Source organism: Callorhinus ursinus, unplaced genomic scaffold, assembly GCF_003265705.2.
Source record: "Callorhinus ursinus isolate GAN/ISIS: 27379988/994484 unplaced genomic scaffold, GSC_fseal_2.0 scaffold112, whole genome shotgun sequence".
Lineage (NCBI taxonomy): Eukaryota > Metazoa > Chordata > Mammalia > Carnivora > Otariidae > Callorhinus > Callorhinus ursinus.
This window is the reverse complement of record NW_027397174.1, coordinates 1,155,774-1,183,443: the sequence shown is the minus strand read 5'-3', so window position 1 is coordinate 1,183,443 and position 27,670 is coordinate 1,155,774. Positions and strand designations below refer to the sequence as shown.

At 38.9% G+C, this 27,670-nt stretch overlaps 1 protein-coding gene and 1 pseudogene across 2 annotated transcripts; both read right to left on the bottom strand.

The window, feature by feature from the left end:
- Positions 1–864: 864 nt before the first annotated feature.
- LOC112816362 (dnaJ homolog subfamily B member 6-like) lies at positions 865–15,587 on the bottom strand (annotated as a pseudogene).
- On the bottom strand, positions 14,204–26,436 carry SPRY3 (sprouty RTK signaling antagonist 3). 2 transcript variants are annotated; one of them, XM_073889658.1, is made up of 3 exons: positions 26,374–26,436; positions 25,851–26,024; positions 14,204–20,256 (listed from the first exon to the last, which is right to left on the bottom strand). In XM_073889658.1, the coding sequence occupies exon 3, from the start codon at positions 20,151–20,153 to the stop codon at positions 19,287–19,289; it is 867 nt and encodes a 288-aa protein (XP_073745759.1). In that variant the 5' UTR covers positions 20,154–20,256; positions 25,851–26,024; positions 26,374–26,436; the 3' UTR covers positions 14,204–19,286. The 2 variants fall into 2 exon arrangements, with proteins under 2 accessions (XP_073745759.1, XP_073745758.1); XM_073889657.1 differs by lacking the exon at positions 26,374–26,436 and having other exon boundaries at positions 25,851–26,213.
- Positions 26,437–27,670: the final 1,234 nt, after the last annotated feature.

Below are 27,670 nucleotides of genomic sequence, written 5' to 3'. Positions count from 1 at the left end.
AAGCGTCTGCCTTCGGCTCGGGTCATTGTCCCAGGGTCCTGGGATTGAGCCCCACATCCATCGGGCTCCCTGCTCAGTGGGAAGCCTGCTTCTCCCTCTCCCACTCCCGCTGCTTGTGTTCCCTCTCTCACTGTGTCTCTCTCTGTCAAATAAATAAAATCTTAAAAAAAAACCAAATTGTCAGCATTCATTCACAACTAGAAAAGCATCCTCAATTTATATTAAATGAAAAATCTATTACCATTAATGCATTAATATCTCTTGTTATTAAATACTGATAAAAATTGAAATTATTTTTGTGGAAGATTCATCCTGGCAATGTTAACTTCACAGCAGGCTGACTACTTGGGTCACATCTGAAACACAATGGAAAAGCAGGTCCATGCTGGTGTTAGTGTAAGAATCATGGCCACCTTCAAGTATGTTTAATAAAAAAGCAAAGTGCATACAGAGATTTACAATAATTTTAAAGACAAAAGCAAAAAAACAACAATAAAAAAACCAACAAAACAAACAAACAAAAAAAACAAAATCCCCCCAAATTAATGGTCCTACTATGTGGTCCCAACAATAAACTCAAAAGTCTATGACAAATAGGGCTCCAATGTGTATAAATACTTTAGATTAGTTACAGTTATGCTGAAAGTTGAGTTCGTTTGAAATCTTCAAAAAAAATATTCCTGTTAATCCTCGATGGTGCTGGTTACAGGTAACATTTCTGTTACATGTGTGCATTGATTTTTTTTATTATGTTCAACTAGCCAACATATAATACATCATTAGTTTTTGATGTAGTGTTCAACGATCCATTAGTTGTGTATAACACCCAGTGCTCATCACCACAGGTGCTCTCCTTAATACCCATCACCCGCTTACCCCATCCCCCACTCCCTCCCTTCTGTAACCCTCAGACATATGTGCATCGAGTTGCTTGTTATCCAAGTGTAGCAGATGCTCCTTACCATTTATCATTAAGGACTTAGCTGTTTTCTTCAACTTCTATTCTTTCTTCACCACTCAATAATTCTCTTTGTAGTGATTTTTCTGCCATTAACCATTTTAGTGAAGTTGATATAGATTTGAGGTTACCCATCCCGCTACCACCAAATGCCATGGAAAAGAATGAAATGATGCCATGATCTGGTAACCTGAGGGAAGTAAATTCTGTTTCAAAAGACGAAAACCCTCTCCAGAAGACAGAAATCCACTGGAGGCAGAGAAAAACGACCCTGTTCCTCGGCTCCTGCTTCCACAGGGGACCTCTTAGACTCCCAAAAAAAGTCCTCAAATAAGTCTTTGAAGAAGTCTAATGAAACAGACCCCTTCCACCAAAAAATTCCCTGAAGATGTCATCTAAGCAACAGAATGTGAAGCCAAACTCAAATGGATTGTCAAAATGAGCTCCACCTCCACCTCCACCTCCATCACTTAATCCTTCTTTGCTGTATTTGTCTTAGATGTCCCGTTTTTAGCATCTCATAACACCTCATATGACTCAGCTACTTGTTTGAATTTATGCTTCTTCTTTATTCTCAGGGTTTTTATCTTTTGGAGTGAGTCCAGGGACAGGCAGCCGGCAGGACTGGTGGCAGCTCCTCACTCACTTTCCTTTCTCTCCTCAAGACTTTAGTTTTAAATATGTGAAACTTCAGATGTCCATTAAACATTCAAGTGAATATGCCAGTTAACTATATACATCTGGATTTGAGAGAAGTCCAGGCTGGAAAAATAAATTTTGGAGATGTGTCAAGATATAAATATTATATAAAGCAATAAGATTGGATAATATCACCTAAGGTATGAGTATAGAAAAAAGAAAATGTCTGAGATCCAAACGCAAACCTTAACATTCGAAATTATCTTCCCACTATAAACAATGAAAAAGGTGGACAAATATATATGCAATGACAGTTTTCAGACTTTGGAAAACAAGAGCAAAGGATTGTGACCTCTAAAACAAGGAAAACAAATAAAGTGGGCCCTATTAGGATTTTGTGCTTGGAGACACCTTCTGGACCATGGTGCTGGGAGAATACCAAGCAGAACACATCAGTCTGAGTTGACAGGACAGAGAACTGAGTTTGAGGATGCTTGGGATTTTAAAACTTTGGGGGTGGAGAACCGAGGAGGGGAGAATTAGTCAGGAAAACCTCTCCAGAAATTTGTATAGGGATCTTCATAAGTCTTTGGTTAAACATCAATCCACACATGTATATGACAAAACCCCCACAACACAAATCAAATAACAACTACCTAGAGTTCACACAGAACTGAGAGCTATGTGAGTTCTGACCAACCAGAGTAAAAATACCTCTGATAAATGTTAGACATTCAGTAGAAACCCCAAAAAGAGTCACACCTGAACAACACTAAACATTAATAATGGTTCAATTAACATTTATAAAACATTTCATCCCAAAACAGCAAAATACGCATTATTTTCAACTACACATGAAGCATTCATCACAAAGGACCATATGATGTGTCACAAAATAAGCCTTAATAAATTAAAAGAAATTGAAAACAGAGATTGTTCACTGACCCAAACAACATTAAATTACAAAAAAATAGTTAAAAGACACCACTGTGTATGTAAGTGATGAATCACTGAAATCTACTCCTGAAACCAATATTGCCCTGTGTGTTGACTAATATTTAAATAAAAATTTGAAGAAAAAAAGATGCCTAGAAAATCCTTAACTATTTGGATATGAATAAACACCCTTCTAAATAACCCATGAGTCAAAGAAGAAATTGAAAATATTTATAACTTAGTGATAATCAAAATGCAACACATCAAAAGATGTAGGTCTACAGATACAGCAGTACTTATATGAAAATTTATAGCTTCCAATGATTATATTAAAAAAGAAGAAAGATAAAGAAATCAATGATCTAGGGCAGGACTTCCAGAAATTCTGAATGAGGACATTGGCAAGTCCACTTCACCAAAAAAAAAAAAAAAAAAAAAAAAAAAAAAATAAAAAAAAATTTCCAAAAAAAATTAAAGAAAAAATTTATAAATGCCATGGAGTTAAAAAAAAAAAAAAAAAAAAAACCAATAAAACTAGACAAAACTTTCAAAAACTAAGATTACAGAAATCTGTAAACTAGCCAAACGTGTAAAACAAATTGAGAAGAGTCTATTCAAGAAAAACTACTAAACCTCAATAAGAATGATGAAAGTTTGTGTCATTTTAGTCTGGAACTGCTCCTATACCCACCTCCAACTCCATGCCACGGTACTTCTCCAGAGATGAGGTAAGTCATAAGGACCAGCAACTTCACTGCTGGAAGAAGTGGTCCTGAGTTAGAGTTGGGCATAGAAAAAGCCACGACTGGTATTGTTGAAAACAAGAACAACCTCAATGACAAACTAACGGGAAAGGCCAACATAACCACTAGCTCGAGATCTTGATACTGGTTGTGGCAAGCAACAGACAAGCAAATAAGCCAGAAACTTAATGTGATTTTTTTGTATATGACATCAAAACACAAGTAACATAAGCAAAGAGAGATAAGTGGGATTGTATCAAACCAAAAATCTGTACAGCAAAGGAAACCATCAACAGAGTGAAAGACAGCCTATGGAATGGAGAAAATATTTGCAAACTATTCGTTTGATAAGGGTTAAAATCCAAAATACATAAGGAACTCACTACTCAATAGCAACAAAACAAAACAAAACAATAAAGCCCCCAAACAACCTGATTAAGAAATGGGCAGAGGACCTAAATAGACATTTCTCCAAAGAAAACATAAAAATGTCCAAAAGGTATATGAAAAAGCGTTTAACATCATGAATCATCAGGAAAATACAAATCAAACTACAATGAAGTATCACCTCACACCTGTTAGAATGTCCATTATCAAAATCATGAAAGATAATAAACGTTGATCAGCTGTGCAGAACTGGGAACCTTTGTATGTTGTTGGTGGAAATGTAAATTGGTACAGCCATTATGGAAACAGTATGGAGGTTCCTCAAAAAATTTAAAAATGAAACTACCATATGATCCAGGAATCTCGCTTCTGGGTACATATCTGAAGGAAATGAAATCAGTATCTCAAAGAGATATTTGCACTCCCATGTTTATTGCAGTGTTATTCATATAGTAGCCAAGATATGGAAACAACCTAAGTGTCCACTGGTGGATTAATGGATAAAGAAAATTTATATATATATATGAATATTAGTCACCCTTTAAAAAGAAGGAAATTTTGCCATTTGTGACAACATTGATGAATCTGGAGGTCCTTATGCTAAGTACAATAAGCCAGACACAGAAAGACAAATATTGCCTGATCTCATAGGTGGAATATAAAAAAGTCAAATTCATATAAGTAGGTAGTAGAATGGTAATTGCCAGGTACTGGTAGGTGGAAGAAATGGGGAGTTTGAAGGGTACAAAGTTTCATTTATGTGGTATGAATGAGTTCTAGAGCTCTAATGTATAACAATGTAAGTTAATACTATATTGTATACTTGAAATTGCTGAGACTAGATCTCAAGTGCTCCCACCACACACACACACACACACACACACACACACACACACACACACAATGTGAGGTTACCAGTCAGAATGGCTAAAAATAAAAGCTCAGGAAACAACAGCTATTGGCAAGGATGTGGAAAAAGTGGAAACCTCTTACACTGTTTGTAGGAATGAAAACTGTGCAACCACTCTGGAAGACAGTATGGAATTTCCTCAAAAAGTTAAAAATAGAACTACCCTACAACCCAACAATTGCACTATTAGGTATTTATCCAAAGGATACAAACATACTGATTTGAAGGGGCACATGCTCCCCAATGTATAGCAGCAATGTCCACAATAGCCAAAATATGGAAATAGCCCAGATGTCCACTGACAAATGAATGGATAAAGAAGATGTGGTATATTTATACAATGGAATATTACTCAGCCGTCAAAAAGAATGACATTTTGCCATTTGCAATGATGTGGATGGAACTAGAGGGTATTGTGCTAAGCAAAATAAGTCAGTCAGAGAAAGACAAAGATATGATTTCACTCATGTGGAATTTAAGAAACAAAAGAGATGGACATAGGGGAAGGGGAGGAAAAATAAGATGAAAACAGAGAAAGAGACAGACCATAAGAGACTCTTAACTATAACAAACAGAGGGTTACTGAAGGGGAGAGGTGGGGGGATGGGGTAACTGGGTGATGGGCACTTAATGTAACGAGCACTGAGTGTTATATGCAACTGATGAACCACTAAATCACCTCTGAAACTAATAATACACTATATGTTAATTAAATTGAATTTAAGTAAAAAACAAAAACTATGTGAGGTGATGGCTATGTTAATTAGCTTGACTGTGGTACTAATTTCACAATATATGCATCTATCAAAACATTACATTGTCTACATTGAATTATACAATTTTTATTTATCAATTGTACCTCAATAAATCTAGAAAAAAATCTTGTTAACTGTATTGCCTTATACAAATCACTTAACTTTCCAAAGCCTCAGTTTCCATATCTGTTGTCAATAGTGATAAAAAATCTATATCGTAAAGTTGTTATGAAAATTAGATTTTATACTTGGAACATAGAGGATTCTTGAAAATTGGTATCTATTATTTTTATACTGTAGTTGTTTTGAAACATACATTTATAGAAATACTTTAAAGAGGCCCAGTAAACCTGCCTTTGTTAGTAATTGGAACTCTTACCAGTAGAAGTCTCTTTCTTTTCTCTAATTACGATAGTCATCACTTTAAAGGAAAGATTCTATTAGTGTTCTGCATTTCTCTCGTGTATACTTTCTGCCAGAGAGAGATCATACACCCACACAATTTCAACCAACACTTTTTATGAAGAGAATACTCAAATCTTAATCTCCCTGGAGTCTAGGCTGCATTGTGAACGAAGTGAAGTCATGTGTGGGAAAATAAACAGCAACCACTAGAAAGTGCTGAAGGGGGAAGCAGTGTAATTTTAGGGTGTTAGTTCCAGAAGTGGAGAAATAAAATAGAGGGGCAAGGGAAGAGTTTTGGGAGAGAACACAGTGGAATAACACATAAAGCAATGTGTGGCACACAGGCACATTTGTCAATATTTGTTGCCTTTGATAAATATTACCCATATGATTTCACTCATATGTGAAATTTAAGAAACAAAACAAACGATCATAGGGGGAAAAAGAGAGGGGCCAACCAAGAAAAAGTTAAATATAGAGAATATACTGATGATTACCAGAGGGGAGATAGGTGGGGGGATGGGTGAAATAGGTGATAGAGATTAAGATGGGCACTTGTGATGAGCAGTGGGTGTTATATGGAATTGTTGAATCACTATATTGCACACCAGAATTTAATATTACACTATATGTCAACCAACTGGAATGAAAAATAAAACTTAAAATAAGAATTCGTAGTATTTCTGAAAATGGGTGCAAATATAGAGATTGAAAAAGAAGGACCAATTGAATATCCAGGTAAGAGTATTTATAGTGTCAAATTCCCTCTTTACTTAAGCCAGAATATGGTTGCCATGTTTATGCTCAAACCAACAGAAGTCTGAGGTTTTATTCTCTGGAGAGAATATGACATGGATGCAGCTAGAGAGTATTATTCTAAGTGAAATAAGTCAGTCAGAGAAAGACAAATAACATATGATTTCACACATATGTGGAATTTGAGAAACAAAACCCATGAACAAATGGAAGAAAAAAAAAGGAACAGAGAGGCCAACCAAGAAACAGACTCTTAACTTTAGAGAACACACTGATGGTTACCAAAGGGAGGTGGGGGGTGAGTTACATAGGTGATGGGGACTAAGGAGGGCACTTGTGATGAGTACCCAGTGTTGTATGGAAGTGTTCAATCACTAAGTTGTACGCCAGAAACTAATATTACACTGTATGTTAACTAACTGGAATTCAAATAAAAACTTTAAAAAAATAAAAAAAGAACCCTATAAAAATAAAAAAAGAAAGGCTGCTCCAACTTAACTACCATGATATCCATTTATTTTTTCATTCAACAATAAAATATAATGAAGTAGTAAGAAATCCTATGGGGGTAAAATGAAGCAAAATGAGGATAGAATGGTGAGCAATGCTGATTTAAGATGGTCAGGGAAGTCCTCCTTGAGGAAGTGAGATTTGAGTGGACTCCTGATTTAAGTGAGGGACTGGGCCATATAGATATCAGGAGAAAAGCATGTATGTAGGGCTTTATAACCATGATAGAAATTATGAATCTGATTCTAAGTGAATGGGATGATCATTGGAGGATTTTATGCAAGAGAATGACAAGATCCAGCCTTCAGCCTTCAGTTTTAGAACAATCACTCTGATTTCTCTGTTGGGATTAGACTTTGGGGGAGGGGCCAAGAGTAGAATCAAGGAGCTGCTGCAGTTATCAAGGGAGGAGATAAGGGTGGCTGAGACCAGGTAGTAGCAGTGATAATAGAGAGAAGTGGTCAAATTCTGGATTTATTTTGAGGATAGAGCTAACAGGATTTGTTGGACAATTGATATGAGAAAAAGGTAGGAGTCAAGGATATCTCAAAATGGTTGGCTTGAGTCATTGGAAGAATGGAGTCATAATTTACTGAGATGGGGGAAACTGAGAGAGAAGCAATTTTCAAGAGTATAGAAATCATTTATCACCTAAATATGTTGTTTTATATTATTATTAAACTTTTAAGTGGAGATTTTAAGAAAACAGTCTGGAATTAAGGGGAGAGGTCGGGGCTAGAGATATAAATTTGAGAGTTGTGAGTATATAAAAATGGTGCTTAAATGCAGGAGACTAGATGAGATCACCAAGAAAGTGAGTGTAGATAGAGAAGAGAAGAAGATTAAGAACTGAAAGTTTTGGCACTCTAATATTTAGAGTTCAGAGAGATGAAGAAGAACCATAAAAGGACTTGGAAAAGGAGAGATCATTGAGTCAGGAAGAAGACTAGGAGAGTGTCATTGCGGGATGACAGGTAAAGAATATATTTCAAGAAGGAGGGTGTGTTGAACATCTTTTATGCCCCACGTCACATGCTCCTGGACCACCTTTCTCAGGACATTGCTGTAGCAGCTGTATGCAGGGGTAACTTGATACTACCTCATTCAGCTGTTTCTTATACTATTTCTTCCTGCCTTGGGGCTTCTCTGCTATCACCAGGTAGAACACCTGCAGAGGCCTGCTCAGTGATTCTAGTTCATGAACAAACCTACAAGTGCCAGTGAGTTAATACTCTCTCAAATTACCCTTTGTCAATGGGAGATAAAATATGATGGATAAACACTCCTCTCTTTTATGTCTGATGGAGAATTCTAAAGCTCATCTATACAGTTCCAAAGGGAGTCCTCAGTGGGAATAATTCACAGTTGCCTACAGTGGTAAACAGATTAATAACATACCCTTGAATTGATGGTACCTCCTTTCCTGATTCATTCTTCTCGGTCCCCTTTCCTGTTTCCTGAGTCAGCTCCTCAAATAAACTAACTGCATGCAAGTCCTTATCTCAGACTCTGCTAGGCTTTTGGGGGAATGTAAGTTAGGATAGAGGGCATGATCAGCTGGGACAAGTGCTGCTGACAAGTTGAGTAAGATGAAGACTGAGAATTTGCCATTGGATTTAGAAAGGTAGAATCATTGGTGACATCAATAAAAGCCATTTCAGTGGAGGACTGGTTCAAAAAGCCTGGCTGGAGAAGGTTCAGGAGAGAATGCCTCTATTTTCTCAATGATATGTGGCAACGTCATAGACAGAGTGGAGGTATGAAAGAGGTGGGGTTATTCAACCTGTGATGAGAGAAGTATGAGATAACCTTTCTGAAATTTGGAAAATAAACTGAAGAGAGAAATAAAATAGAAATGTCTGGTGGTACTGTGGGCTCACTTGAAGTTTGTGGTTGTGTATTTTTCTCCAACCACATTCCTCTATTTAGATGAAAATGTGGAACAAGTGGTTTTAATGAACTTAGGTTTCGATTTTTTTTAAAGCAAGTGTGCTAGGGAGAAAAAAGGTCAAAAGTGCTATGATGGACCAGGAAATGCAAACTGGGTAAGAAGGGCTTTAAAAATAGGGGCAGGAGGAGGCCAAGTTTGGATGGTATTTGAGGATAATAGGAGCGATGGGCCAACACTGAAAGTATCCAGAACTCTTTTTATACAATGATTTTATCAAAGTTAGCTGATTAAGCATACTCTTACATATTATATCCAAGTTATTTCAGGATAAGTTCTCAGAATATAAGAAGGCACTATTAAATATTCTGGGAAACAGGTATCAACTGAGACTGTCCCAGGCAAATGGGGACATCCTATGACTCTACTCATATAGCCATTTTCATACTGAAAAGAAGTGGGATTATAGTAGTTAAGAGCACAAAATATTTAGAGTCATGGTTTCTGGGTTCAAAACCACGCACAGAAAGCCTAAGTAACCTACCAAAGGTGCCTAACACAGAGTGGAGCAACCTATAATTCCTTGGGTGAAATTCATCAAGGTTGGTTTCTCTCATCTCATACTGTCTTGTGTGTTATTACTTTTATCTTCTGATTCTAAATTTAATGTTGCTTCTGTACTTTAGCTTATGCTCTAGTCTTTTATGGAGTAATTACCCTTTATTCTCCTCAGGTCCAATCTCCATTCTGTTTATTTGAAGTTCTCTTGAAATAGATTTCAATGTTCCTACTATTAATGCACAACCAAATTTGACCATTCCTTTAGAATTAGAGACAGTCTGATTTCTCACTCTCTCCACATGCTATTTTATGCAGCTCATCCTAAGTTATTGTGTTAATTGTTGTCAGGCAAAATACAAGCACTTCATCAGCAGTGTAGCTATTAGCAAGGAGCTTCTTGGGTCATATTTTCTAGGAAATCATAGACCCCTGAAACATGGCTTCTAACAACCCAAGTTTTCCTAAGCATAGGTCATCATCTCTTAATTACCTGAAAGGTAACCCCTGCCTGAGGCAGGTCTGGATTATAAGCACCTATCACTATATTTTTAGACCTCTTGATTCTTTCAAATTCCTTGTCTCTCTGCCTCCCCCTTAAAAAGGAGGCATTTCAAGATGAAATGATGATATATATATACTCAGTAGATTTTTTTAAAGATTTTTTTTATTTTATTTGAGAAAGAGAGAGAGAAACAGAGGGAGAGGGAGAAGGAGATGCAGGCTCCCTGCCAAGCAGGGAAGCCTGATGTGGGACTCGATCTCAGGACCCTGAGATCATGACCTGAGCAGAAGGCAGACTTTTAACCGACTGAGCCACCCAGGCATCCCTACTAAGTAGATTTTTAAAACTAGTTTGTAATGTGACATATAGAAATACCTACTTTAATCATGGCTTGCTTTTAATTTATTAGGATGGCTGAAATAAAAGGATGAAGGAGAGCTTTGTTAAATAAACATATTTTTGTATTTAAAAATAACTTTCAAATAAATACTTAAAAATCATTGACAAAAATGAATGATGAATTAGGAATGTGCATTATACTTTCAAAATAAGGAAGACACAAGAGGTCCATTTTATAAATGGTACAGAATTCCATTTTTACCAAATAAACAAGTAGCCAGATGTATGACTCCTAGGGGAATAGAAGTGGCCCCCTCTGGAAATTCCTAATATCTGGGATGGATAAAACAAGAATGGATCTAGAATTCTGTTCTGGGGCCCTGGAATTCAGAAAACGTGTTCCTTGTGGTTACAGATCATTCTGGGGATACTAGACTGCCAAATAATCTACTTCCTCAGATCAGCCAAATCAGAAAACCTCTTCCCTCCCGTCTTGCTTTTTTAACAGTAGCTCCTCCTAATTGGAAGCCCTCCCTTTGCCTTTCCATGCTTTCTGCCTTTCAGAAGAGACACTTTTTTTTTTTTAAATCCCTTCCCTCCAAACCCCTAACAGTCCTCAGGAATGGAATCTACAAGTCCCATAGAAACCCTGGGCTAGTTCAGGCCTAAGGCCATGTTGTAGTTGACTGACTATAAGAAGCCCAGATATCTCATTACTTTTATATTTTTTTAAATTCCAATTGCAGTGAGGGAAAGAAAAAGAAAAGATTGACCTCTCTCATCAACTCTGAATTTCTTGTCACTGACACCAAGTTAAGGTTAAAGGTACACACAACCCACACAAGGGGTCCTTCTTGATATACATTATTAGGTAGACACAATACACAATACCCAAATAATTGACTGATTAAAATAGGAAAGCAAGAGGGTATGTCACATATGAGCAGTGACTTTGCCCAACAGTAAAATGTGGCCTGCCATCTATTTCAGAGACTTAAGTATACATTAGGAGGAAAGACTACTCCCAGTAATATATATTTAATAAAATACGCCTTTGGTTACTTCTAAATCTAATGTGCATAATTCTCTATCATGGTGGATGGTAAAAATTCCATTAGATTATACCAGACTCTTTTTGTACTTTAGTTTTACAGCTTTATTTCACACATTATCATGAATATCTATCTTACATACTCTCAGAAATAATGTTCTGTTATTCAATTACATTATATAAATATCTTTTAAAAAATAAAATAAAATAGGAAACTACTTTAATTGTGTTATTTTATAGACTCAGCTTCACATATGTGTTGTATATTAATTCCCTCAACTATAACATTCTTCCATATTTGTGCAGAACCTTGTGCATTTGAAATGTGTCTGTTTTAATGACTCTCACAAAATCTCTAGGATTTATTATCTTCATTTTACAAATGAGAAAAACAAAGGTCCAGAAAGTACAGGAGAGAAAGAGAAGCAGTGTAGTATGAAGATAAGACCTCTGGCCTAAGAGTCAGGAGACCTGGGTTTTTATAACTCCTAACTTTGTTTGTAACTCACTGTGTGGTTATGATTAAGTGACTTCCCCTCTCTGAGCTTCAGTATCTGCATTTGTAGAATGAAGTGATTAGGCTTTCTCAACCCTGTTTGCATATTATAATCACCCAGGAGCTTAAAAAAAATCCATTCTTCAACCCTACCTCCAAAGATTTTGATTTAATTGGTCTCAGGGTACTGTGATTTCCACAACATCACGTTGACTGAGAAGAAACCAATCCAGGGAAAGCCACAAATCCAGTCTGGTATTTCTGAAGGAAAGAAACCTCGACATTTAGTGTAAGATCCAGGTACTCTGGGACATGTCCTAGAAGGGAGTTTGAAAGGCTGAGTATTAGTGGGCATACTCTTAACTTTGAACCTCTAGGGGAGAGTTCAAGGTTCCATCCACATCTCTCTCTCTCTCTTTCTCTCTCTCTCTCTCTCTCACACACACACAAACACACACACACATGAATCATTCCAGCAGATATGCTATAGGAGTTTGAAAAAGAAAGAAGAGTGATGATAAAGGTCAAAGACAAAAAGGAGTTCAAGAAGCTGGTGAAATGGAGTTTTAGGTGAGAGAAACAAACTGATCACAGAGCTTTTTTCTTTCATATGGTTCATTTTCTTAACGTTTTAAAAACATTTCTCAACCCACATTTAGTATTACTCCTCACTACTTTTTCTTTCTTTCCTTTAATATAACTCATGTATTAATATAGCTGGAGACTTCTACTTGGAAGGCCTTCACTCCCATTGGAAAAGTCCCTTTCACAGAGTAAAATTGTTACCAACTATTCTCTGATATTATAAAAATTAATATTCTTTTCCTTGGATTTCCTTTTCAGTTTTTTGTTTGTTTGTTTCTTGTTTTGTTTTTGTCATCAGAGTGGTAAGACTTTGAAGGCTAAGATTAAAGCATGGACCTAAGAGAAAAAGGCCAAGTGAGTCATTCAGTGTCCCTTTAGTTTAAGCCTTGGAACATATGTTCAAAATGAACCTTCAGAATGCTTGTATAGTTCACCTCATCTTGTCACAGTAGGAAAACATACAGGTGACTTGAGGTTAAAGCCCTATATTAATAAAACTAGTGTGTTTGCCTGAGTGACTATCTCTGTTTTCTTTCCTTAGTAACCTGCATCAGCAGTGTTTGTTAGTTCCTAAAGGATTTGGGGACTTTCAGGTCTTTGTCATCTGTGGCTTTTACCATCAGAAACATGACAATTATATGGTATAGTCAAAAGCATTGCCTAAATGGTTGGAGAATGACAACTTGTGGGTCAAGATTCCTACTTTTCTAGGAGACTGGCCAGTAAATACATTTGGGAGTAACGTATATAGCTTTGATTGTGATCTCAAGATCCCAAAACAATGAGTGGTGTCGTTCTCAAGATGTCTTCCCTTGAGGGCTGTGTGTCTTGTCATTCTGGCCTTTGAAAGCAGCAACACTTGTAGTGTGTTGATCAATTTGAGGGTCAAGATAAGGATGTGGGCGTAAATTAGGATAAAAGGACCAAGGATTTTAGTCTTATCAAACCTTAGGCCAAAGGTTCAAAAGGATACTAATGACCATATGCTAAATCATCAGAGTAAAATGCTAATTGAGGATTTGGAGGTTCAGAATTTTAGCTACATTTGTAACTAATAAAATGCCTAGTGGGTAAGTACAGTTTTTTATCTGAGCAACTAGAAATTTGGAATTGGCATTAAAGAAGATAGGAAATGCTGCAAAGGTCAGGTTTGAGGAAAGAAAGATTAAGAGCTTTGTTTGAACATGTTATGTTTGAAATTCCTACTAGATATCAGAGTAGAGATGTGAAATAGGCAGTTGGATATATGAGTGGGAAGTTTAAGAAAGTAGTCCAGGCTGGAGGTATAATTTTGAAACTCATCATGGAAATGGTACCCAAAGAGCATATTTCAAAGAACAATTGCTGGGATACTTGAATATGAAGAGGTGAAGAAAGTGAGGGGGTCCAGCAGAGAATACAGAGGAAGAGCAGACAGTGAAGTAGGAGGAAAACAAGAAGAATGTGGTATCCTGGAAGCCAAGTGATAAAAGCATTTTTAGGAGGACAGAATGAACAACTATGTCATTTGGTGCTAGTAACTCAGGTACATGAGAACTGAGAAATAACCACTGGACTCAGTAAAGTAGATGTCATTGAAGGAGAGTTTTGCTGTATTGTTTGTAGTGATAGCATGATTTCATTATTTACCTGGAAAATTTTTCAGAATTTTCCTATGGTTATCTTTTTTTACATGAAAAAGGCAAGAATTAAATCAGTGGGATGCATTCAATGCTTTTATGACATTGCCCATAGATATGAAACCATACCAATGGGATATTTTTATTGACTGGATGCCTTGACTTCATGTAAGAATGGTCTATAGGGTACAGGGAACTATTGTTTATGAGAACAAATGATAGTATAGCACTTAGAATGTGTCTATGTGATATCATCATAATCAGTGGCTGAAATAGAAAAAGATTCAGTTGACCAACAGAATGTTTTATTTTTATGTTGCAAAATAACTTGCTTAGCCATTTTTTCCTGAATTTATTAACTTGACCAGTTTTCCTGCTATTATGCTGATGAAGCCTAAATGATTATAAGGGCATTCATGTACATGCATTGGATTAGACATGCTTTTTGAAGAGTTCAGTAAGATAAAGTTTCCTTTTATGATAAGAAGAAGGATATTTTGAGACTTTGTTACTCCTCTAGTTGAACCAGGGACTTCATTTCCATGCAGAAGGAAGCCCTTCAAAGCAAATCAAAGAATACATAGGTTCTCAAGTTCATATGTCTCCCTATATCCACATACTTGCCTTGTTGTGTGTAGTGGAGCCACTATGTTACCCCTTGCTTCTGAGGTGTGAGATGCCAAGGTACATGCTTGGGCATCCACACATGTACTGCCCAGAAGTATAGGGGAGTTAATACTCCACAGGGAAAGTATTTGACTAATGAGATAGTAGGCAGGAGGTAAATTCTTCTCCATTCTTCCCCCAGATGAGCTATATGGAGATGCAATATGGCCTGTCATAAGAAATTGAGAAATTAGTTTGTCATGAAACAGATTGTGGCCAACACAATGATACATTCCTTTATGTTTGCTCTCCTTCCTTCCCTACTTCACTACTCTTTCTCCTTACTCTTACTTCCTTGAGATTGCACATAAGCTTTTGCTTCAAGTTCTATTTTCTAAGAAACTCAGATATCTGGAAATAAATCATAATTCCACCCAAATTCAGAACTATGTGACTTTGGACAGGTCATATTCCCTCTCTGTGCATCTTTTTCTCCAACTATACAATGTTGATGTTGGAATAGATGCTCTTTAAGAGATTCTTTCTGGCTCTGAAATAATATCAGGATATAAAGAATTGCCAGTATGAAGGAGGTGATGGGAAAAGGTAAGAACTTATACTGAACAATACCCATCAGTGGATTGCTTACATTTGAATCAGAAGAATACACTCAGTATAATCAATGAACTTAAATGTTAACAGTTCCAACTGATCTCAAATTCTTAAAAATAGTTTTAGTTCTATTTTCTGCAGAAACAAATCAGTTTTCCTGGGCCTATAAAGAAAAGGTTACACTCTTAACTCTTACCTTCTCCTACACAGTGAAGATATTTCTCTACTAGTTCTGCACTGTAAACTGTCAGAGAAGTGGCAACTGGCTGCAAACATGTTTTCAAAGGGAGTAGTGGAGAAGTTTGTAATGCCACCATCTTGGGAGCCATGACAGCTAATATATGATGTCTATAACTAATGCTTCACTCCTAACATAGGAGCATGTTTGTTTCTACTCTTAAGCTACAGATAAACTGGACTTAGGCAAAGGACTATTCACTGTTTGAGGCTTGTTATACCAGAAGGGTTTACATTATATTCCAGACTTCTATACCTAACTCGGGAGCCTGGACTTTGGACTCAGACAGCCTAGGTTCAAATATTAGCTCCTTCACTTACAAGCTTGTTACTTTTGGCAAGTCAAGTAACCTCTCTGTGCTTCAGTTTTCTCATATGTAAAATGGCAATGGCAACTGTACCTACATCTTAAAGTTAATATGAGAATGAAATGAGCTAATATAGGCAATGTGTTTAAAATAGTGCTTAGCACATAGTAAGCACTATATAAATGTTCACTATATTTATTATAGCCATCGTGATGAGGAAAGATGGGCTGGAATCAAAGGAAAACTCTTGACTAAGCCATGTGAAATGTATCAGGGAACCAATATATGGAAAGTAGTAGAAGTAGGGGGCAACAGATGACTTAACTGCAAAAAAATGCTAAGCAGGAAACACCCTCTAAATATTCCTGTTTATACAGTACATGACACAAGGTAGAAAAATAATGAAAACAGAGGCTTTCTGCAGGATTTAGAGTTCTTTCATATATATTTTAAATATACATGTGCAATACATTAAAATATATAGAGATGTGTGAATATATATATTTACACACACACACACATACACACATATATGTATATATGTGTGTGTGTGTATATATATATATATATATATAAAATTTCACAGAAGGGTACATATGCACACTCACACATCTGTACACATACCCCAACAGGACCCATCTATACGTAAACCAGATGCAGCCCGTATCAGGCCAACTTGGACACAAGTGAAAGCCCTGACTCAGCAGCAGATTGCAGACTGCAATTGCATTTGAGTAACCCTTCAGTTTCTTCTACCAAGTGTAAGGCCATTTAGAAATACACTGAGAAGAGCTCTTCTGGGTGTATGGCAGAGCCCAGGGCCCCTCTGGCAGTGCACAATTTGCCTGAGTAAGGACTGCAGGATTTGGGATATCAAGGAAGAGGGACTTGTGTTGTTTTGGGCCCTGAAACTAATAAACAAACATCCATAGAATAACTTTAGCTCCAGGAACAATGCACTAGTGTCATAGAATCCTTATATATCTCAGCTCTAAGCAAATTTCAGGCAAAAGCGGGGAGAAGTGTGTGTTGCTACTCATCACCATCCAGCCGGACCCAGAGAACTGGGCACGGCTTTTAGGAGTAGATAAGTCAAAGTTCAATCAGGCAGACTTGTAAGATTTTAAGAAGTTACTTAAAATGGAAGGATCTGAAAGCAACTTAAGAGGTTACAGGTATTGGTTTGGGTTTATAATGTTCCAAGAAGCCAAACCTTATATATGGCACCATTTGCAGCAATATCATTAACATTATTAATAATCATCATAACATATTTGTATATACAAAAATAGAGCAAAGCAATTCTAGAAGAGGAGGTGAAAGTGAAAGCATGGGGCTGTGGGCAGCCCAAATGTCAGTACACTTCAGGAAGAATCAGAACCAACAAAAAGTAAGTGGCACATATTTCTATGGTATATATCCAACAAAGGGATGTGGATGTTCCCTTCTTCTTCCCCCTGTGTATGACTATACATTTCTCCCCACCTCTCCACTCTGCAATACACATCCATGCACGCTTTAAAAGAGATGATATATAAAGTTAGAGTCTGGAAGTCTTAAACTAAGTTGGAGCACCTTGATTTCAAGCAAGTGCCCTCAATTTCTGAATTCCTTAGTGAATTTTGGATTCACTTACAGAGGGAAACTGGATCTAATTCTTGTGTCTTTTAACAGCTGTCTTTAAGAGCCTGCCATCCCCACTGCAGCCTTTTCCCATTGAAGTGGATTCATAACACAGGCTCTTGGTATATTTTTAAAAGAGAAGTCAGTCCTCTGCTTCATATGTCTTTCATCTCAGTTTTCCACTGTTGCTGAAATTTAGGTTCTCGGGCAATTGCCATTGCAGACAAAGCCAGGAGTGAGCACAACATGTGTAGCAAAGAGAAGGCGAAGATACAGCTTGGTTAAGGGTTCCTTGTTTTTGTTTTGTTTTGTTTTCCACACTTGAGCTTCTACAGGTGACAGAGCCAAAGGTGATGTCCACTGGTGGCAGCCTCAACACCTGGTAGTTAATTCAGCTACCCACCATGCACTGCATAAAGACCACCACACTAACTTGGCATGGTTCCAGAAAAATAGAATGGCAATGGCTTTCTGTCACTGTTAATAGAGTCCTAAGAGAAAAGTCCCATGACCTAATGTGATGTAGGCTAGAGAATACTGAACTAGGAGTCAGAAGGCTTATATTCCAGTCCCAACCCTGCTATGAACTCAGTGTGTGGCCTTGGGAAAATCCCTTCCTATCTCCAGGCCTCAGTTTTCCCATCTGCAAAATAAGGGCATTGAACTAGATTAACAATTAAGATTCCTTCCAGCTCTAAAGTTTTATGACTTTTTATGTCCATAATTAAGGCCTGAGCCATGCAGTCTCAGGGCAGTTAGCTTCTAAGAGAGAACAGACCTCTGTAGTATCCCTTGTTTTGTTCGTTTAGCTATAAAGCACGTCTGCCTTTGGCACTTGGGTCAGACATACAAAGTTATGAGCATCCTGATTTACTACCCTACTCCGCATGCTAGTGGAATCTGTCAGCACTATAGGTTGATTATTGGGAAAGGGAGTAAAACTCCAACTAGTTAAACCTGGAAATGTAAGATAATTTTTGCCTCATATGCTCATGAACAGGTGAGTGTGGTTATGAGTGCACACACACACACGTCAGGATATAGACTATTGCTAGTGATCAGTTCATTACAGTAATCCATTTCCCTTAATAAAATTTAGTAAATAGTGTAGCATAGCAAAGTTTGGCGTCAAAGGAAACACCTATGGAAAAACAGCACTTTTGGACATAGTAGAGAAAGAAGGACAGGCAAAGAGAGACAGAGACAGATCAAACAAGAGAGAGATACAAGTAGAGAATGGGTTAGCCAGAAAGAGAGAGAGGGAAGGAGTGGAAGGAAGGGAGAGAGAAAGAAAAGAGAGGAAAATTACAAATAGGGTGGGAATGAAGGGGGAAGGACCAAAGAAGCAGAGGAGAGAGGGAGAAAAAGGCTAACGGCGAGAAGGGCAGTAGAGGGAGAAGGGGTCAGATTCCCTGGAACATTGAACACTGCTCCACGTGGACCTGTGAAAACCATCTTAGAAGAAAGTTTCCAAAGGCACTGTGGAAAGTAGAGTGACGCTCAGAGCCTGCATCAAGAGGCACTCTGCTGGGAAACCCCTAAACCTCCACGTTGCTGGCTCTGTCAGTCCTCAGTGTCCAAATCTCATGCCTGTATATCACCTGAAGTTGCCATGACAGCCACAGGGCTAAACTGGCAAAGGTGTAAAAAGGTGGAAGAGGAGTGGGATAGATACTGTGAGAAAGAACAAGGCATCCTGCACCAGGATGTACTTGGCCATTCCCCTGACACTGCAGGAGCAAAACTGGTGAGGCCTGAACTTTGGCTGCTTTCCTCCTTCTCCCCCTTTTCAAAGACGAGGCCTACACTCTACTAACGGGAGTTAGAAGGAGAAAGCTCTGGATCCATTTGGTGGGAAGGTCATACAGACTTTTCCTGGGCCTTGGGGAATGGTGCACTACCAGAAGAGATTTTTCTGCACACAGTGTTGGTGTGCCTCTTACAGCGGCAGCCTGGTCGCCTGAGGCTATCGTAGCCCTGCTGGCACAGATGGAGGCATCCACGGGTGGGCAGGTAGCAGCACAGACAAGGCAGGAAGAGGGAGATGAGACTCATGGCTGCCCAGCGGACAAAGCAAGAGCTAGGCCCACAGGAGCAGGGCTCATCAGCGCAGTTGTCTTCATCATCAGTGGAGCAGTGGTAGAAGAGGCCCTTAACACAGCAGAGACAAGTGCCGTAATCGAGGAGGCTCTCAGCAGAGCAAAGGCAACGCTGGTTGCACAGCCAGCAGGAGGGGAGAGGACGAGCTGCCGTGCAGAGGACGCATTTGCAGCGCCCACACTCCTCGCAAATGAAGAGGTGCTCACTGGGGTGAACTGCAGATTGCTCAGCTTCTCCCTTCAGAGCACCATCAGCCTTTGGGTGGGCCCCTGCTCCAGGCTGGGTTCGGATGATGGACTGGCCTGAAGGTGAGGGCGTAATGCTGGCCAAGAGCCTTTGATCAGAGGCAGTGGTGCTATGGGACATTGAGCTGGCAATGCTAGATTGGCTCAGATGCTGAGGCAAGGGCTGCAACTGATGGCACTGGCTGAGACTGCGGGGAAGAGCAGTAGGCATGGTAGCCAGCGACCAATCAGATTTGTGGGTTTGCACTATAAGGGAAGGGCTGGAGAGGGCTTGTTTACAGGGGACTGGAGGCCGTTCCACATAATCATTGCTAGCATGAGTAGAGCGCAGTTGTTCGATAGGGAGAATTTGTTGGAAATCATCTGTCACTGCGGCATCCATTTTGCCTTGATTCTTAAGTTCTGAGTGGTTTTGGGTCAGGGTGGCACTTGTGGTGATAAATAGCCCTTGTAGTTACATGGACCTTAGGGCACATCAGAAAATCCTAGGAGAGAAGAAACAGAAACAATACGTGAGACGACAGAGGTATGACTACTTTGCAGGGAACTAACAAGGCTCAGGCCCTATCTCTACCACTACCTTCAGTTACTTTAGGGTAGTCCTCATGTTACACCTTCATTCTGTAATTGACCTTACCCACTTCTTTACAGGCAAATCTGGTCAACGCATCCAGACTATAAAGCACTCTGGGAGCAAAGTTCACATCATTGATTCCTCTTGTATTTCATCATATGACTAGGGTCACAGGAGAAGCTGGCTCATTCAGATGGTTGCCAACAGAGGAATCTAAGCCTTGAGCATCAAAATTCTAATAAAAATGGAAGCTAATTTCAAATGCAAAGGCTACATCTGGAAGTAATGCTAATGTAAAAGAAAAAGACTCAAAGGTCTTCCATGAGAAGTTGCATGTGTATGTGTGTGAGACATATATGCACATGTACATATATATATATTTTTGATTGATGGTATATAAATATTCTCCTTTCAGTAAAATTTCTGATAAGCATAATAAACAGATGAGCAAGGAATTGCTTGATTCAATGAATACAGGCAGGCAAGATGCAATAATGGTAGTGATATGGCAGAGACACAGAGAGCAAAAATCAGGCTCTCTGTAGAATAAAAGGAAAAAAACTTCCCCAAAGCGGATGGAAGTCAGGACTAATCATCTTGCAGTTCTCCTCACCTTTAGTCTACTTTAACTTATTGAGGAGATAATTCTTTCTAAGTGGTAGTGTGGCTCCAGAATCAAACTTTTATATATGTGTGAGTAACAATGGGGATGGGGGAACCATATAAGATGATCCCTGAATTTCTTGAAATACCACCTGTAACTGTACCTATTTAAACCAAGTTGAATATCTAGAAAGCACATGCTTATGTCTCCGTCATACCACAATCAGGAAGAGCTGGGTGGTCATTCCCCGAAGGATTTGATGGAGCCTAATACTGATAATGGTGACTATGAGGAAAATATTGTACAAACAGTAGATCACTGTATTGCACCACCTGGAAGACTGAATGGCCAAAGAAGTGTACACAAGAAAACATAAGCACAAATCCAAGAGTCATTCTGGAGGCATTAGGACCTAGGAAACACTAGCACGAATAAATATATATTTGAAATCCATCATATTTCAGGCCTCCTCAAAATAGATGGATTACTCACACTACTGTATGGAATGCAAAGCTTGAATGAGTAATAGAAATGAACAAGTGAGAGAGGATAGTGCTTGATTAGGTTTCCATAAGCAAGCAAACATGACACTGAAATGTGCCCAAAGCTCAATAACAGGAAAAATAAGGATGCCGTTCATAAAGGACTCAGTGGCTAATAATATGACCAGACTCATTGCCTTTTGAGGCTATATCCCCATGCAAACCTGTTTAGTTGAATTTACATCTGTTCGCTTTTTGAAAAGAAGATTTAATTTGGTTAAAAATAACTTTTCTGGCACATCACAGAAAAGAACCAGTCTGACTATAATTTCACTTTTTAGCTGGTTGTTTTGGTGTTACTTAATGCAGCACAAGAGAACGCAAATAAACACTATGGACATTCTAAGGCTCGAATATCTATGAAACTTTCGTCAAATTACTTGCTTTGTGTGGGCCTCAATTTCACTATCTATATAATAAGAGGAGTAAACTAGGTGATTTTGAAGGACCTTGCCAATTGTTCTATAATTCTATAACTACGCAATTTGACAAAAAATTCTCTTCATCTACACCTTCTATATCTTCAATCCTTGAGGGTGAACTAAGGAACATGCCCTTTTTCATTTCAGCATTCAAAAGCAAAATTTATGTCTCTTTTATTTACTTGGACTCAGGCCCCTGAAACCTCCCACATCTACCTTTACTGTACTTTGCTAAGATTCACAATCTCAGCACTGGAAAGGAAAAAGTAGTTTTCATTCGAACACCTAAATAAACAAAGACACGGGGCATCTGGGTGGCTCAGCCGGTTAAAGGTCTGCCTTTGGCTCAGGTCAAGATCCCAGAGAGCCCCACATGGGGCTCCTTGCTCAGCCAGGAGCCTGCTTCTTCCTCTGCCTGCCGCTCCCCCTGCTTGTGCTCAATCTCTCTCTCTGACAAATAAATAAATAAATAAAATCTTAAAAAAAATAAAGACACATTGTTGAGCTGACTTGCAGGGTATGTGCATGTAGAAATTTTGCATCAGGAAGAGTCTTTTGACAAATTTATAAGAAATGGATTTATTCCCCATTGATCAGATAAAGAATGCATGGCACCCTTTGTGTCCTTTATACTATAAGAACAGTAACAAACACACTGGATGCATTTTAGACTAATTGATTTCCCAAAGGAAATTAGATTCAAAACATATTGGAAATTCCAAGAATCAATAACTCAAAGGAAGGCATACAAGGTCTCAAAGTTACAAAAGATAATCCTGTGGGATTCCAAAGATATCACTAGGTATCTCAGGGACATGCCCAGAAGGTTGAAAAGCTAAGCTTGGAGGAATCTAGGTCATAATAGAAATGACTCAGAACCATGTTCAAAGGGGATCTTGTCTTGGCAGCAGAAGGGTATATGGTGCTTAAGTTGAGAAGGTATATCTGGATATTGATTAGATTGCTGTGAGACTGAAGAGTTGAGCTGCTTGGTTGGATAATTAAAGGAAGCTTCGGGCATCGGTCTGGGATGATGAGGTACTACTGTCTTGTTTACAAGGGGTTTAACAGGATGAACTCCTGACCTGCAAAATCTTTTATTAGAATGGACTGTGGAAAATCTGCAATACAGTGGGAAGGAGGACCTGGGCAAAATCAGAGTCTAGAGAAGGATAAAACAGTATTGAATGACAATAAACTGTTTGCTGATCCAATCTGGCAAACAGGATGAACTGAAACAGATACTGGAGGGAAAGGTAACTGAGAAGCAAATAGGCAAGAGGCTGCTCCAGCACGTAGATGAGATGAAAAACTGCTACTGCATGTTTATGATTCAGAAATCCACTCATTAAAGGGCCATTCATTGTGAGCAAAAACAGTTAAGAAACTGTGCTGTTGGTCAGTTCCATATTCGATTAAATGAGAGAGAGAATATGCATATCACATATTATTAAATAGGAGCCAAGGTGATTACAACTCTTGGCTGCACATTGGTGGGATCTAGTGATTTCTGTCACGTAGTGCCTCTGCAGTAATGAATGATGCATTGTAAACCCACTCCCATCTCAGTTCCTCTGGCCAGGTGCTCCTAGCTTTCTCAACAGTTTTTCTGTAGCCCTGAAATTTTCTGTTCAACCTAAACAGAAATTTCTTTTCTTATGCCAACTTAGGGACTAGAGAGCTAAATCTATGCAAGAAATGTTGTTCGTTAATGAAAGGAAAATGTATTTACTCCCTGGAACCTAAAATCTGCCATGTTGAGACTAAAGTTGAAAACTTCCTTATCTAAAGCCCTACTAGGCTAACACCCTTAGACAGTTCTGATTTCTCTGGTAAATCCTTTCTGATACAATATGACTCAACCTCAATTTCAAAGAAGGGAGTGGGAGAGAAGGAGAGCTTGGCTCCTGTTTTCTCCCATTCCCATGGGTTCAATGCTGTTTTGTACCTTACTGTGTAACAGCTCTGGGGTGTGTTACTTTTTTCTGTGCTCTGCTGTTATATACACTCCTTCTCAGAATAACTGAAAGCAAACATAGGGGGAATTTCTGCTATGGCTTTATATGTTTTCTTAGTTCTACTGTTCCAAAGTCTGCTCTCCAAAAATCCCTCTCTGTGCAAAAGCATTTGCATCTCTATCAAAGCACTCCCCCCTTACAAATACCAAGTTGTATATAGTTTACATTACTAACCTCTCAGCCACTGACTGGGCCTCCCTCCTACCACATACATCTTGCTGGAGCTGCCAGGTTCTCACCACATTTAACTCTTAACTTGTCACTTTGCTACCCTAGCCGTATTCATTACTTTAATAGTTTCATTAAGGCTCATAGCAGTTTATTTCAAACTAGAGAGTCTAGCAGCTTTAAGACCTTGCATTTTTAAAGATATAGGTGTTTTAGTGATGAGCAATACAGGGAAAAGTTGTAATAGCAAATGAATTCACACACTTCTAATCCTGAAGAAAATGCTAGTTGTTCACTTAAGAAGCAGGAATCTTTCTTTAAACACCATATCCTTTTACAAGATACAAGAAATTTAAGTTCTGGTCTCAACTACTTTATTGTGTGACTGTGGGCAAATGACTTCTATCCCAAGCTTCAGTTTATCTAAAGAATGAGGGGCACTAAAGGAGGGCTTTTAAAGCCCCTTCTTGTTCTGAGGCTCTAAGTTTTTTTATGCTGAGTTTGTTGGTTGCATGTCTCTGTCTCAAAAAGTCTTTCATGAAGAATTTGTCTCCTTCCTTTAGGTTTTTTAATTCCTCACTACCCAACTCCTCAACTCTGAATAAAAACCTTCCAAATCCAAGGCACTCAGATCACTATCTAGATTGTTTCACAGCTAGAAAGACCTAAAAACAGAACACAAAGAAACAAAAATGCATAGAATAAAGTCTTAGTGCATGTTTATTTAGAGGTACAGGGAAGAAGCCTAATACTTCCTTGTGGATAAAATGCTAGTCTGTGCCTTATCGGTATGTATGTATGCAGCTGACTTGTTGGGAACATGATTTAACACCTGGTATATCCAAATTCATGTAATAGCACATTATGTTACAATGAGGTTTTAATGTACCCAGAAAAGCAACAATAGTTTGCATTTCAAAATAGATTCTCTGTTTAAGAGTTCAAGGTCTGTTTTCTGTTCATCCAACTTGGTTTGCAACATGCAGAGGTGAATGCTAATTATAATTAGCTGAAGGAATGGACGGGAGTGTAAACTACTGTACTAGGTTCTATCAAATGCCTATTGGCTAACTGGACATGCTCACGGGTTCTCACTTTTGACAAAATTTCCGTATGCCACACAGAGACATGTGCACACACACCCAGGCATGGATCCAGAGATTTCTAAATCACTGCTCTGACTCAATGTAAGTAGGGGGTTATGCCGTGTCAGCTTGCGCCATTTCTACCCAGGGCAAGGTGATGTGATGAAATCTGAACGATGCACAGCCCAGACTTGTGAGCCAATAGCAGACTAGCCCCACGCTGACAGGATGCCCGCTGGGCAGCCAGACTGGCCTCAGCACGGGCTCTCCCTACGTCCTCAGCTTGGGTGGTTAGGCTGCGCTATAAGGGGCTTAGGCAAGAACCAAAATGCGTTTAAAGGTCAACAAGCTAAAAATTAAATTGACATTTGGCTACAAAAGGGTTATTTTGAAGTTCCATTTTGATTTATAAATTTCCAATACGGATAGTTTTCTGCAAAAGCTGATTCATTTAAATCAAATTTAAGTGGTTTTCATTTTATTTTACCCATGCGTTTGCTCTTGTACGCGTGCACACACATGCGCACGCGCGCGCGCACACACATGCGCGCGCGCGCCCACACACACACACACACACACACACACACGATGGCCGGAATGAATGGCAATCTATGCATTGCATAGAAAGAATTCTAGGGTCTTTAAGAGCTAATCTCTATGGCTTACCTTGAGGAAAAGGTTTATCCATGCTGAGGAAAGCAGAAGAACTAATGCCCCATTTGGTTCAAAAGACCTCTTCTTCTCCTGAGTCTTTAGGTTTCTCCACCTCTCTTCGGAAAGTCTGAATGAAAACTCCTTCACTGGCAGTGGAGCCAGAAACAGAGATAGTTCTGTGTCGGTCTTTCTGACACAGCAGAGAAAACGGAAAGAAAAAAAAAAAAAAAACGGTGGTGCGGGGGGTGGGGTGGGGAGGAGAGTCAGACCTGTAGTGGCAGATACTTTGTATAGATTTTACATGCAGATCTAAATCTTGATGCACGTATTCCCCAAAGAAAGCTCAGCAGGGTAAGTTGTTCATCTCCTCCTCCTCTTTCTCCTCCTCCTTCTTCTATTTCTCCTCCCCCTCCTCCTCCGCCTCTTTCTCCTCCCCTTCTCCTCCTCCTCCTCTTTCTTTTCCCCCTCCTCCTTCAGCCTTTTCCTTCCCCTCCTCTTCCCTCCCCCTTCCCTCCTCCCCTTCTTCCTTCTTTACCTCCTCCCCCTCTTTCTCTTTTGCCTCCGCCTCCGCCTCCGCCTCTGTCTCCTCCAATCTGACGGATGAACCGAAGCAGCAGAAACTGCAGTTGTAGACACAGGGGTATCTCAACAGAGCAATAGATACCGCTAGTGTGTGATTATTTATATAGCTCAGGGTGTGTTGGTATATAATCTGCAGAGACGGGGGGAGGGGAGTGAAATTGCAGTGTGTTCAGCTCAGCTAGCTGGCTGTTTTGTGAATGTAGATGATTTCTGAAGGTCTTGTGAATGGATTATAGGGGAGGATGGGAAGAAAGGGATTTATTGCTCCTTGTTATAATTTCTTTCTCTCCCTCTCTCTGTGTCGTTTGCTTTCCCGGAGCTGTAGCTCTTAATGCTTAGCTAAGTGGCGTCATCCAGTTGAAATTGAATCGACCCATTAGAACTCCCCATAGGAATCTCTGTATCCGGTCCCTGGGTAATGACTGAAACAAAATTTAAAGGGCAATGGGGGTGGGTTGGAAAGTAACAATTTTAAGGAGGCCTTATTTAAATATCTCTGCCGATCACAGTCCTACCAAACCACTCAGCCCTTGCTGAGTGATTGCAGCTTCTATCAGATAGAGCTTCTCCTTTGTTTCAGGGTTTCTCCCACCTCTTAGCCACATTCATTCCCACTTTTTCAGCACCAATAATGATTATCCATCCATCATCCATTGGGAAACCATTACCCAACTTACTTTCCCTTTTTGCCTTTAGTATGCCATATAATCAACAAAAAATTTTTTGTGCCTTCTGTTGTACTAGGTATTGTGGATTCAATCAACAAAAATTTTTTTGTGCCTTCTGTTGTACTAGATATTGTGGATTCAATAAGGAAGACAGAATCCCTGCCTTCATGCAGCCTCCTTAGGACTGCCAGTCTTCTGAAAAGAAAGCAGCTTTGGACATTTTCTCTTAAAGTGAAGGACAAAGTTTTCTGTAAATTATCCTCAGTCCACTAATTAAGTAGGAATGAGTCTTCCTTTTGGGCATCCAAACAGAAGCACTTGCATGAAAACAAGCCTCATATTTAAAATAAAAGAGATCTGATTTCAAGTCCTGCTTCAATGGACAAGTAGCAAGAGCTTGATCATCAACATTCTTAGGATGCCTTGCTTACCCCATCTATAAAAATGAGATGGTAAATGGTGACAGTTCAGAGTAAAACAAACCTGTGTGAGTCACGAAACTGAGATTCTTAATCTTACTCTAACTCCTTGTGTGACCTTTGTAATTTACTTTCCCTCTAGTGCCTCAATTTCTACATTTAC

What these genes read in the sequence shown, in the direction of transcription:
- SPRY3 (XM_073889658.1), bottom strand. Translation starts at nt 20,153, where the DNA reads ATGGATGCCGCAGTGACAGATGATTTCCAACAAATTCTCCCTATCGAA.